This window comes from Callionymus lyra, unplaced genomic scaffold, assembly GCF_982586985.1.
Source record: "Callionymus lyra unplaced genomic scaffold, fCalLyr1.hap1.1 HAP1_SCAFFOLD_162, whole genome shotgun sequence".
In the NCBI taxonomy this organism is placed as follows: Eukaryota; Metazoa; Chordata; class Actinopteri; order Syngnathiformes; family Callionymidae; genus Callionymus; species Callionymus lyra.
In genome coordinates, this window is record NW_028258624.1 from 4,867 (window position 1) to 18,578 (window position 13,712).

Genomic DNA, 13,712 nt, shown 5'->3' on the forward strand with positions numbered 1-13,712 from the left:
CAGGTGTGTACGAGTGAGTTCAGGTGTGTACGAGTGAGTTCAGGTGTGTACGAGTGAGTACAGGTGTGTACGAGTGAGTACAGGTGTGTACGAGTGTGTTCAGGTGTGTACGAGTGAGTTCAGATGTGTACGAGTGAGTACAGGTGTGTACGAGTGAGTTCAGGTGTGTACGAGTGAGTTCAGGTGTGTACGAGTGAGTTCAGGTGTGTACGAGTGAGTTCAGGTGAGTTGAATTTAATCAAACTTGTATTTGATGTTGACCTTCAATAAACACAAAGAGAAACTTCCAGGTTTTTTTTCTTTAAGTTCTACTCTCGACAGGTGAATCTTGAGGTCGAACGAAGGTCAGATCCTTCAAGGTCGTATCATCTGCATTGACAACAAACTCGACCTTCAACACAAACATTGTCGTCGATTCATTTCTCCGTCAAAACAACAAACGTTCATTGTCTCGTTCACTCGTGTGAACAGCAGTTCGATGAACACCCTGAGGTCAAAGGTCAGCCTGGGACGCTCGCAGGACCACGTATCCCGGCGCGTCCGTCACGCCTTGACTGGCCTTCAGCCTCTGGATGAGTCGCGCCTGACGCCGGACCTTCTGCTGCGAGGACTTGAGCTTCTTCTTCAGCTGCTGCACCTGCTCCTCCAGGTGCTCCAGCTGCTTCCTCTGCTGCGCCGAGTCCTCGGCCGTGTAGTTGTGGTCGCAGCTGCGCACGTCCAGCACCGGGTCCGACTCGTCCAGCACCGGGTCCGACTCGTCCAGCACCGGGTCCGACTCGTCCAGCACCGGGTCCGACTCGTCCAGCACCGGGTCCGACTCGTCCAGCACCGGGTCCGACTCGTCCAGCACCGGGTCCGACTCGTCCAGCACCGGGTCGGAGGGCAGCGGGAGGGAGAGAGGGAAGTGCAGGAACGGATCCAGAGACTCGGACTGTTGAGGTTCAGATGTTGGTGAAGAACATCCTTGAGTTTTATTGATTATTGTTTGTATTTATAGATAAACATTATTTTAACAGGTTTGTTTTATTTTTATTTATTACATTTTTATTCCCATCATTAAAATAAACATTTTCTAGATTCAATGTGGTTTAAAAAATAGAAATGTTGCTACAATAGAGTCACCAGATCAAACTAAGTACTTCTAACAGTTATATATATAAATACTACTAACATATATATATATAAATACTACCTTGATGCTGAGGTTGAAGGTGAAAAGCGATGGTACTGCGTTCTCCTTCAACACTCGGTTATTACACTCGCGCTTGAAACTCTCTTGAGTGAAGTGTTGAGAACAAATGTTGCTGTATTTGGTCGGTTTGAAGTTTGTCTTCCTCATGGCAGAGACCCAGAGACTGCAGACGTCCGGCCGCGCCAGAGGGAACCTAGTACACCAGAGTATTAGTACACCAGAGTATTAGTACACCAGAGTATTAGTACACCACAGTATTAGTACACCAGAGTATTAGTACACCAGAGTATTTGTACACCAGAGTATTAGTACACCAGAGTATTAGTACACCACAGTATTAGTACACCAGAGTATTAGTACACCAGAGTATTAGTACACCACAGTATTAGTACACCAGAGTATTAGTACACCAGAGTATTTGTACACCAGAGTATTAGTACACCAGAGTATTAGTACACCACAGTATTAGTACACCAGAGTATTAGTACACCAGAGTATTAGTACACAGAGTATTAGTACACCAGAGTATTAGTACACCAGAGTATTAGTACACCAGAGTATTAGTACACCACAGTATTAGTACACCAGAGTATTAGTACACCAGAGTATTAGTACACCAGAGTATTAGTACACCAGAGTATTAGTACACCAGAGTATTAGTACACCACAGTATTAGTACACCAGAGTATTAGTACACCACAGTATTAGTACACCAGTATTAGTACACCATAGTATTAGTACACCACAGTATTAGTACAACAGAGTATTAGTACACCAGAGTATTAGTACACCAGAGTATTAGTACACCACAGTATTAGTACAACAGAGTATTAGTACACAGAGTATTAGTACACCAGAGTATTAGTACACCAGAGTATTAGTACACCAGAGTATTAGTACACCACAGTATTAGTACACCAGAGTATTAGTACACCACAGTATTAGTACACCAGAGTATTAGTACACCAGAGTATTAGTACACCACAGTATTAGTACAACAGAGTATTAGTACACCAGAGTATTAGTACACCAGAGTATTAGTACACCACAGTATTAGTACAACAGAGTATTAGTACACAGAGTATTAGTACACCAGAGTATTAGTACACCACAGTATTAGTACACCAGAGTATTAGTACACCAGAGTATTAGTACACCAGAGTATTAGTACACCACAGTATTAGTACAACAGAGTATTAGTACACCAGAGTATTTGTACACCAGAGTATTAGTACACCAGAGTATTAGTACACCAGAGTATTAGTACACCACAGTATTAGTACAACAGAGTATTAGTACACCAGAGTATTTGTACACCAGAGTATTAGTACACCAGAGTATTAGTACAACAGAGTATTAGTACACCAGAGTATTACTTTACACACCAGAGTATTACTTTAACATGACTTTAACATCATGTATTAGTACACGAGAGGAATACTTTAACATCATATATTAGTACACGAGAGGAATACTTTAACATCATGTATTAGTACACGACAGGAATACTTTAACATCATGTATTAGTACACGAGAGGAATACTTTAACATCATGTATTAGTACACGACAGGAATACTTTAACATCATGTATTAGTACACGACAGGAATACTTTAACATCATGTATTAGTACACGAGAGGAATACTTTAACATCATGTATTAGTACATGACAGGAATACTTTAACATCATGTATTAGTACACGACAGGAATACTTTAACATCATGTATTAGTACACGACTTGAATACTTTAACATCATGTATTAGTACACGAGAGGAATACTTTAACATCATGTATTAGTACACGACAGGAATACTTTAACATCATGTATTAGTACACGAGAGGAATACTTTAACATCATGTATTAATACACGAGAGGAATACTTTAACATCATGTATTAGTACACGAGAGGAGTACTTTAACATCATGTATTAATAAACGAGAGGAATACTTTAACATCATGTATTAGTACAACAGAGTATTAGTACACCAGAGTATTAGTACAACAGAGTATTAGTACACAGAGTATTAGTACACCAGAGTATTAGTACACCACAGTATTAGTACAACAGAGTATTAGTACACCAGAGTAATAGTACACCAGAGTATTAGTACACCAGAGTATTAGTACACCAGAGTATTAGTACACAGAGTATTAGTACACCAGAGTATTAGTACACCAAAGTATTAGTACACCAGAGTATTAGTACACCAGAGTATTAGTACACGAGAGGAATACTTTAACATCATGTATTAATACACAGAGTATTAGTACACCAGAGTATTAGTACACCAAAGTATTAGTACACCAGAGTATTAGTACACCAGAGTATTAGTACACGAGAGGAATACTTTAACATCATGTATTAATACACGAGAGGAATACTTTAACATCATGTATTAGTACACGAGAGGAATACTTTAACATCATGTATTAGTACACGAGAGGAATACTTTAACATCATGTATTAATACACGAGAGGAATACTTTAACATTGTGTATTAGTACACGAGAGGAATACTTTAACATCATGTATTAGTACACGAGAGGAATACTTTAACATCATATATTAGTACACGAGAGGAATACTTTAACATCATGTATTAGTACACGACAGGAATACTTTAACATCATGTATTAGTACACGAGAGGAATACTTTAACATCATGTATTAGTACACGACAGGAATACTTTAACATCATGTATTAGTACACGACAGGAATACTTTAACATCATGTATTAGTACACGAGAGGAATACTTTAACATCATGTATTAGTACATGACAGGAATACTTTAACATCATGTATTAGTACACGACAGGAATACTTTAACATCATGTATTAGTACACGACTTGAATACTTTAACATCATGTATTAGTACACGAGAGGAATACTTTAACATCATGTATTAGTACACGAGAGGAATACTTTAACATCATGTATTAATACACGAGAGGAATACTTTAACATTGTGTATTAGTACACGAGAGGAATACTTTAACATCATGTATTAGTACACGAGAGGAGTACTTTAACATCATGTATTAATAAACGAGAGGAATACTTTAACATCATGTATTAGTACACGACAGGAATACTTTAAGATCATGTATTAGTACACGACTGGAATACTTTAACATCATGTATTAGTACACGAGAGGAATACTTTAACATCATGTATGAGTACACGACAGGAATACTTTAACATCATGTATTAGTACACGACAGGAATACTTTAACATCATGTATTAGTACACGAGAGGAATACTTTAACATCATGTATTAGTACACCAGAGGAATACTTTAACATCATGTATTAGTACACGAGAGGAATACTTCAACATCATGTATTAGTACACGACAGGAATACTTTAACATCATGTATTAGTACACGACAGGAATACTTTAACATCATGTATTAGTACACGACTGGAATACTTTAACATCATGTATTAGTACACAAGAGGAATACTTTAACATCATGTATTAGTACACGAGAGGAATACTTTAACATCATGTATTAGTACACGAGAGGAATACTTTAACATCATGTATTAGTACACGACAGGAATACTTTAACATCATGTATTAGTACACGACAGGAATACTTTAACATCATGTATTAGTACACGACTGGAATACTTTAACATCATGTATTAGTACACAAGAGGAATACTTTAACATCATGTATTAGTACACCAGAGGAATACTTTAACATCATGTATTAGTACATGAGAGGAATACTTTAACATCATGTATTAGTACACCAGAGGAATACTTTAACATCATGTATTAGTACACCAGAGGAATACTTTAACATCATGTATTAGTACACCAGAGGAATATTTTAACATCATGTATTAGTACACGACAGGAATACTTTAACATCATGTATTAGTACACGACAGGAATACTTTAACATCATGTATTAGTACACGAGAGGAATACTTTAACATCATGTATTAGTACACGAGAGGAATACTTTAACATCATGTATTAATAAACGAGAGGAATACTTTAACATCATGTATTAGTACACGACAGGAATACTTTAACATCATGTATTAGTACACGACTGGAATACTTTAACATCATGTATTAGTACACGACAGGAATACTTTAACATCATGTATTAGTACACGACAGGATTACTTTAACATCATGTATTAGTACACGACAGGAATACTTTAACATCATGTATTAGTACACGAGAGGAATACTTTAACATCATGTATTAGTACACCAGAGGAATACTTTAACATCATGTATTAGTACACGAGAGGAATACTTTAACATCATGTATTAGTACACGACAGGAATACTTTAACATCATGTATTAGTACACGACAGGAATACTTTAACATCATGTATTAGTACATGAGAGGAATACTTTAACATCATGTATTAGTACACAAGAGGAATACTTTAACATCATGTATTAGTACACGAGAGGAATACTTTAACATCATGTATTAGTACACGACAGGAATACTTTAACATCATGTATTAGTACACGACAGGAATACTTTAACATCATGTATTAGTACACAAGAGGAATACTTTAACATCATGTATTAGTACACGAGAGGAATACTTTAACATCATGTATTAATACATGAGAGGAATACTTTAACATCATGTATTAGTACACGAGAGGAGTACTTTAACATCATGTATTAATAAACGAGAGGAATACTTTAACATCATGTATTAGTACACGACAGGAATACTTTAAGATCATGTATTAGTACACGACTGGAATACTTTAACATCATGTATTAGTACACGAGAGGAATACTTTAACATCATGTATGAGTACACGACAGGAATACTTTAACATCATGTATTAGTACACGACAGGAATACTTTAACATCATGTATTAGTACACGAGAGGAATACTTTAACATCATGTATCAGTACACCAGAGGAATACTTTAACATCATGTATTAGTACACGAGAGGAATACTTTAACATCATGTATTAGTACACGACAGGAATACTTTAACATCATGTATTAGTACACGACAGGAATACTTTAACATCATGTATTAGTACACGACAGGAATACTTTAACATCATGTATTAGTACACAAGAGGAATACTTTAACATCATGTATTAGTACACGAGAGGAATACTTTAACATCATGTATTATCACACCAGAGGAATACTTTAACATCATGTATTAGTACACGAGAGGAATACTTTAACATCATGTATTAGTACACGACAGGAATACTTTAACATCATGTATTAGTACACGACAGGAATACTTTAACATCATGTATTAGTACACGAGAGGAATACTTTAACATCATGTATTAATAAACGAGAGGAATACTTTAACATCATGTATTAGTACACGACAGGAATACTTTAACATCATGTATTAGTACACGACTGGAATACTTTAACATCATGTATTAGTACACGAGAGGAATATTTTAACATCATGTATTAGTACACGACAGGAATACTTTAACATCATGTATTAGTACACGACAGGAATACTTTAACATCATGTATTAGTACACGAGAGGAATACTTTAACATCATGTATTAGTACACGAGAGGAATACTTTAACATCATGTATTAATAAACGAGAGGAATATTTTAACATCATGTATTAGTACACGACAGGAATACTTTAACATCATGTATTAGTACACGAGAGGAATATTTTAACATCATGTATTAGTACACGACAGGAATACTTTAACATCATGTATTAGTACACGACAGGAATACTTTAACATCATGTATTAGTACACGACTGGAATACTTTAACATCATGTATTAGTACACGAGAGGAATACTTTAGCATCATGTATTAGTACACGACAGGAATACTTTAACATCATGTATTAGTACACGAGACGAATACTTTAACATCATGTATTAGTACACCAGAGGAATACTTTAACATCATGTATTAGTACACGAGAGGAATACTTTAACATCATGTATTAGTACACGACAGGAATACTTTAACATCATGTATTAGTACACGACAGGAATACTTTAACATCATGTATTAGTACATGAGAGGAATACTTTAACATCATGTATTAGTACACAAGAGGAATACTTTAACATCATGTATTAGTACACGAGAGGAATACTTTAACATCATGTATTAGTACACGACAGGAATACTTTAACATCATGTATTAGTACACGACAGGAATACTTTAACATCATGTATTAGTACACGACTGGAATACTTTAACATCATGTATTAGTACACGAGAGGAATACTTTAACATCACGTATTAGTACACAAGAGGAATACTTTAACATCATGTATTAGTACACGACAGGAATACTTTAACATCATGTATTAGTACACCAGAGGAATACTTTAACATTATGTATTAGTACACAACAGGAATACTTTAACATCATGTATTAGTACACGACAGGAATACTTTAACATCATGTATTAGTACACAAGAGGAATACTTTAACATCATGTATTGATACACCAGAGGAATACTTTAACATCATGTATTAGTACACGAGAGGAATACTTTAACATCATGTATTAGTACACGACAGGAATACTTTAACATCATGTATTAGTACACGACAGGAATACTTTAACATCATGTATTAGTACAAGACAGGAATACTTTAACATCATGTATTAGTACACGACAGGAATACTTTAACATCATGTATTAGTACAAGACAGGAATACTTTAACTACCATCATGTATTAGTACACACAAGTACATGAGATAATTATTTTAACTACCATCATGTATTAGTACAAGACAGGAATACTTTAACTACCATCATGTATTAGTACACACAAGTACATGAGATAATTATTTTAACTACCATCATGTATTAGTACACACAAGTACATGAGATAATTATTTTAACTACCATCATGTATTAGTACACACAAGTACATGAGATAATTATTTTAACTACCATCATGTATTAGTACACACAAGTACATGAGATAATTATTTTAACTACCATCATGTATTAGTACACACAAGTACATGAGATAATTATTTTAACTACCATCATGTATTAGTACAAGACAGGAATACTTTAACTACCATCATGTATTAGTACACACAAGTACATGAGATAATTATTTTAACTACCATCATGTATTAGTACACACAAGTACATGAGATAATTATTTTAACTACCATCATGTATTAGTACACACAAGTACATGAGATCATTATTTTAACTACCATCATGTATTAGTACACACAAGTACATGAGATAATTATTTTAACTACCATCATGTATTAGTACACACAAGTACATGAGATAATTATTTTAACTACCATCATGTCTTAGTACACACAAGTACATGAGATCATTATTATAACTACCATCATGTCTTAGTACAAAAAAGTACATACAAAGTATGTTTCTATTGAAGTAAAGACTGAAATAACGAGTAACATTATGACTTTCAAATATTCTTACTATGACGTCAGATGTTGTTAAATCAACTGTAGACGTTTATTTACTTGTAAACAAACTCACGCGCACAAACACACGCACATGTTTCAACGAACACATCGTGAAACTCCCGCGTGCGTGTGCGTCAAGTGTGAAGGTCGTGACGTCACTAAATCTGCGACGCTCGTGCCAAACATGAACAACATGTGTTTTGTGAAGCGACTCTGGTGACAGCGACCACTACGTCATCGGAAGTGGACGCCGGACACACGTGATCGACTTACTTGTGGAACGAGACGTCTTTATCTTTGTGATACCGGTTCTTACAACCGTAGGCCGAGCACGTCTGAACCATGATGTCACGCCTCGACCCACGGAGCTCGATCCACGTCACGCTCGGGAGCAGCTTCACTGCCACTAACAAACATGGCGGAGCCCGCGTCACTGAGCAGAGTCACATGACCGCCATCCTGCGCGATGATTGGCTCCTCACACCGAGTAACGATGCGAATTATAATAATAATAATAATAATAGTTATAATAATAATAAAATAATAATAGTTATAATAATAATAATAATAGTTATAATAATAATAATAATAGTTATAATAATAATAACAATACTAATAACTACTATATAATTGTGTACACAATGATCATCTGTTGTAAAAACATTCAAACAAAGAAAGGATACAAAAGTCTTCTCAGGAACATAACGATTGAAATAGAAATAAAGGACAAACGTCGTGAAACTGAACCTTTATTGTCGTCAAAACTGCATGAAGGTCGAAGAAAAACAAACCAATCAAACATCATCAAGAGAAACTTCTGTCGTGATTTTGATTTAAAACACGAGAAGAAAAGAATCAATGATTTCACAAGAATTGATGCTTTTTCTTGAATTAAGGTTTTTGGTTCAAATATTTACATTCAACGAACAATGAAGATCAATCAGTATTTCTGAAGTTAACAGTCATGTGACACTTTGATCACATGACCTGAAGTTTGATCACATGATCACAACAGTTTGATCACATGACCTGAAGTTTGATCACATGATCACAACAGTTTGATCACATGACCTGACAGTTTGATCACATGACCTGACAGTTTGATCACATGACCTGACAGTTTGATCACATGATCACAACAGTTTGATCACATGACCTGACAGTTTGATCACATGACCTGACAGTTTGATCACATGACCTGACAGTTTGATCACATGACCTGACAGTTTGATCACATGATCACGACACACTCGAAGAACTTGAAACATCAGTTTGAGGTAAAAATAAAAGAATAAAAAGTTGTTAAAAACATTATTGATCAGGTTTTTCTTTGCAGACAAGATTAAAAACAACAAATTATTGATCAACATTTCAATGATTCTTCAGTTCAGACTCAAGGAATCGATCCAGATATGATGAAGGCTTTGAAAGAAAAGTTGAAAAATGTCGTTGAACATTTTAAATGTTTATTGAAGTGTTTTTTAAATCATATCATTTTTTGAATAAATGGATTAAAAAAATAAATGATTTATTTCAGTTTATTGTTTTTAAAGTCATTGTGTAACAACCAGACTGAAGCAAGCGAGCACATGTGACGATCATGTGACGATCATGTGACGATCACGTGACGATCACGTGACGATCACGTGACCATCATGTGACGATCATGTGACGATCATGTGACGATCACGTGACCATCACGTGACCATCACGTGACCATCACGTGACGATCATGTGACGATCATGTGACGATCACGTGACGATCACGTGACCATCACGTGACGATCATGTGACGATCATGTGACGATCATGTGACGATCACGTGACCATCACGTGACCATCACGTGACCATCACGTGACCATCACGTGACCATCACGTGACCTTCACGTGACCATCATGTGACGATCATGTGACGATCATGTGACCATCACGTGACCATCATGTGACGATCATGTGACGATCATGTGACGATCACGTGACGATCACGTGACCATCATGTGACGATCATGTGACGATCATGTGACGATCACGTGACCATCATGTGACGATCATGTGACGATCATGTGACGATCACGTGACGATCACGTGACGATCATGTGACGATCACGTGACCATCATGTGACGATCATGTGACGATCATGTGACGATCACGTGACGATCACGTGACGATCACGTGACCATCATGTGACCATCATGTGACCATCATGTGACGATCACGTGACGATCACGTGACGATCACGTGACCATCACGTGACCATCATGTGACCATCATGTGACCATCATGTGACCATCACGTGACCATCAAGTGACCATCATGTGACCATCATGTGACCATCAAGTGACCATCATGTGACCATCATGTGACCATCAAGTGACCATCATGTGACCATCATGTGACCATCATGTGACCATCATGAGATCCACATGTTTTCAAATGTTTTCAAAGGAATCAAAGCTTGTGATCGTTCGTTGATAAATGTCGATAAAGTTTCATGAACATTTGTGAATAAAGGTTTGAAACATGACGTCATGTCAACATAAAACTATACAAACTGTACAAACGTCTTTCACGTCTTATTCCTTCTCCTCCTCGCTCTCCTCCTCTTCCTCTCCTCCGTCCTCCTCTCCTCCGTCCTCCTCTTCCTCTCCTCCGTCCTCCTCTTCCTCTCCTCCGTCCTCCTCCTTCTTGCTGCCGTTCTTTCCTGCATCGTCTCCTCCGTCGTCCTTCGACTCGTCATCATCTGCAGTGTCCTGAAGAAAACATCTTCATCATCATCTTCATCTTCATCATCTTCATCATCATCTTTATCATCTTCATCATCATCATCATCTTTATCTTCATCATCATCATCATCATCTTCATCTTTATCATCTTCATCATCATCTTTATCATCATCATCATCATCTTTATCTTCATCATCTTCATCATCATCATCATCATCTTCATCTTTATCATCTTCATCATCATCATCATCTTTATCTTCATCATCTTCATCATCATCTTTATCTTCATCATCATCATCATCATCTTCATCATCATCATCTTCATCATCATCATCTTCATCATCTTCATCATCATCATCATCATCTTTATCTTCATCATCTTCATCATCATCATCATCATCTTCATCTTTATCATCTTCATCATCATCATCATCTTTATCTTCATCATCTTCATCATCATCATCATCTTTATCTTCATCATCTTCATCATCATCTTTATCTTCATCATCATCATCATCTTCATCATCGTCTTCATCATCATCATCATCTTCATCTTTATCATCATCATCATCATCATCATCTTCATCTTTTTTATCTTCATCTTCATCATCTTTATCTTCATCATCTTCATCATCATCATCATCTTTATCTTCATCATCTTCATCATCTTCATCATCATCTTCATCATCATCTTCATCATTTTGTCAGGTTATGGTAATAAACTGATACTTGTATACTGTGTTCTACTGTCTTCTTGTATTTAGTTTGTTTTACGACCAAAGTCTCAGAAACTTTTCGTTTGTGTTTTTCTGAATAAAAACTGAGAAAAATTCTTCTGTAACTTCTGAGAGAAAAGATTTGAGTAAAACTTAAAGTGAAAAACTGGAAGTATTTTCTCTTCGTTAGAACTGATATTACAAAAGTACAGTATTGAACATTTTCTCTCAAACACTTTTCCTCTGCGAGTATTTAGTTACACAGAAGTATTTACTGAGTACACAGAAGTGTGTACTGGATAGTACACACTTCTGTGTACACTTGAAGTTTTCAACTAAACATGTTCCATGAAGTACAAAGAAGTATCAGACCATAGTAGCACCAGCACATGTACCTCCGTGTACTCTACACCTGAAGTACTTCCAGAGTACCTGGTTGGAGCGGATCCTGCGTCTGGGGACTCGAGCCTTCATCCTGCGGGACAGAGCCAGGAGTTTGTTGTGTCTCTGGCGCCTCCTCTTCTTCTCCTCCTCCTCGCTCCTCTTCTCCTCCTCCTCGCTCTTCTTCTTCTTCTCCTCCTCCTCGCTCCTCTTCTCCGAGTCCGAGTCCTCCTGGCGCTGGAGTCTGCTCCTCTTCCTGGGAGCCACGCTCCTCCTGGGCTGTGATCTCCTGCGCTCCTGCTCCTCGGAGGAGGAGGAGGAGGAGGAGGAGCTGCCTTCTCCTCCCAGGAACGAGCGCTTCCTGCGGGTGACGGAGCGACTGTCGTCAGTGGAGGGTTCGCTTCCCTCCTCCTCGCTGTCCTGCTCGAGGGAGGTGCGGGAGTGAGAGGAGGAGGAGGAGGAGGAGGAGGAGGAGGAGCAGGAGGAGAAGGAGCCCTCGTCGCTGTCGTCCAGGATGGAGGCGGGGAGCCCGATCTCCCTCTTCTTCGCGTCCACCCTGGTCTTCCTCATGGACGCGAACATCTTGCGTTTGTACAAACTCTCCATGACCTCTCTCTGACGTCACACCTCTGCTGGGGCTCGGTGGCGGCTCGTGACGTCACAGCCGTCCGTCGCTGGCGATGGTTTTAAGCTCGTGTTTCCTCCCCGCGGCGGCGAGACTGTTATTGTTGTGACGAGCTTCTTCTTCTGCAGCTGCTCCAGGAACACAGCGCCCCTGGTGGCCGAGAGCCTCTGACGTCATCCCGTGACGCGTCCTCGTGGATTCAAAGCGTTCAGAAAGTTTGTCTCAACCTTTGTTTACCTCGTGCTTTTAAATAAGTGTTTATTCTCTAACAACGTAAACTGAGTTGACTTTGATACAAGTTAGTTAGTATTAAAGTTAGTATTAAAGTTAGTATTAAAGTTGGTATTAAAGTTAGTATTAAAGTTAGTATTAAAGTTAAAGTTAGTATTAAAGTTAAAGTTAGTATTAAAGTTAGTATTTAAGTTAGTATTTAAGTTAGTATTAAAGTTAAAGTTAGTATTTAAGTTAGTATTAAAGTTAAAGTTAGTATTAAAGTTAGTATTTAAGTTAGTATTAAAGTTAGTATTTAAGTTAGTATTAAAGTTAAAGTTAGTATTAAAGTTAGTATTAAAGTTAGTATTAAAGTTAAAGTTAGTATTAAAGTTAGTATTAAAGTTAGTATTT

At 37.1% G+C, this 13,712-nt stretch overlaps 2 protein-coding genes across 6 annotated transcripts; both read right to left on the reverse strand.

The window, feature by feature from the left end:
• Window positions 1-293: 293 nt before the first annotated feature.
• Window positions 294-9,031, reverse strand: LOC148058133 (THAP domain-containing protein 1-like). Of its 2 annotated transcripts, none has more exons than XM_087782607.1 (3): window positions 8,915-9,031; window positions 1,193-1,385; window positions 294-931 (listed from the first exon to the last, which is right to left on the reverse strand). In XM_087782607.1, the coding sequence occupies exons 1-3, from the start codon at window positions 8,983-8,985 to the stop codon at window positions 494-496; spliced, it is 702 nt and encodes a 233-aa protein (XP_087638733.1). In that variant the 5' UTR covers window positions 8,986-9,031; the 3' UTR covers window positions 294-493. The 2 variants fall into 2 exon arrangements, with proteins under 2 accessions (XP_087638733.1, XP_087638734.1); XM_087782608.1 differs by lacking the exon at window positions 8,915-9,031 and adding an exon at window positions 8,715-8,768.
• A 346-nt stretch (window positions 9,032-9,377) lies between these two features.
• On the reverse strand, window positions 9,378-13,201 carry LOC148058134 (uncharacterized). 4 transcript variants are annotated; one of them, XR_015710146.1, is made up of 3 exons: window positions 12,515-13,201; window positions 10,612-11,393; window positions 9,378-10,523 (listed from the first exon to the last, which is right to left on the reverse strand). XR_015710146.1 is itself a non-coding variant. In XM_087782613.1 (2 exons), the coding sequence occupies exons 1-2, from the start codon at window positions 13,067-13,069 to the stop codon at window positions 11,217-11,219; spliced, it is 732 nt and encodes a 243-aa protein (XP_087638739.1). In that variant the 5' UTR covers window positions 13,070-13,201; the 3' UTR covers window positions 9,378-11,216. The 4 variants fall into 4 exon arrangements, 2 of the variants coding, with proteins under 2 accessions (XP_087638739.1, XP_087638740.1); XR_015710147.1 differs by having other exon boundaries at window positions 9,378-9,670; window positions 9,734-11,393; XM_087782613.1 differs by having other exon boundaries at window positions 9,378-11,393.
• Between the last annotated feature and the right edge of the window lie 511 nt (window positions 13,202-13,712).

What these genes read in the sequence shown, in the direction of transcription:
- LOC148058133 (XM_087782607.1), bottom strand. Translation starts at nt 8,985, where the DNA reads ATGGTTCAGACGTGCTCGGCCTACGGTTGTAAGAACCGGTATCACAAA. An exon ending in AAAGACGTCTCGTTCCACAA is followed by an intron (nt 1,386 to 8,914) that starts GTAAGTCGATCA and finishes CTGGTGTACTAG; the next exon opens with GTTCCCTCTGGCGCGGCCGG. An exon ending in CCTTCAACCTCAGCATCAAG is followed by an intron (nt 932 to 1,192) that starts GTAGTATTTATA and finishes GAACCTCAACAG; the next exon opens with TCCGAGTCTCTGGATCCGTT.
- LOC148058134 (XM_087782613.1), bottom strand. Translation starts at nt 13,069, where the DNA reads ATGGAGAGTTTGTACAAACGCAAGATGTTCGCGTCCATGAGGAAGACC. An exon ending in GCAGGATCCGCTCCAACCAG is followed by an intron (nt 11,394 to 12,514) that starts GTACTCTGGAAG and finishes TGTTTTCTTCAG; the next exon opens with GACACTGCAGATGATGACGA.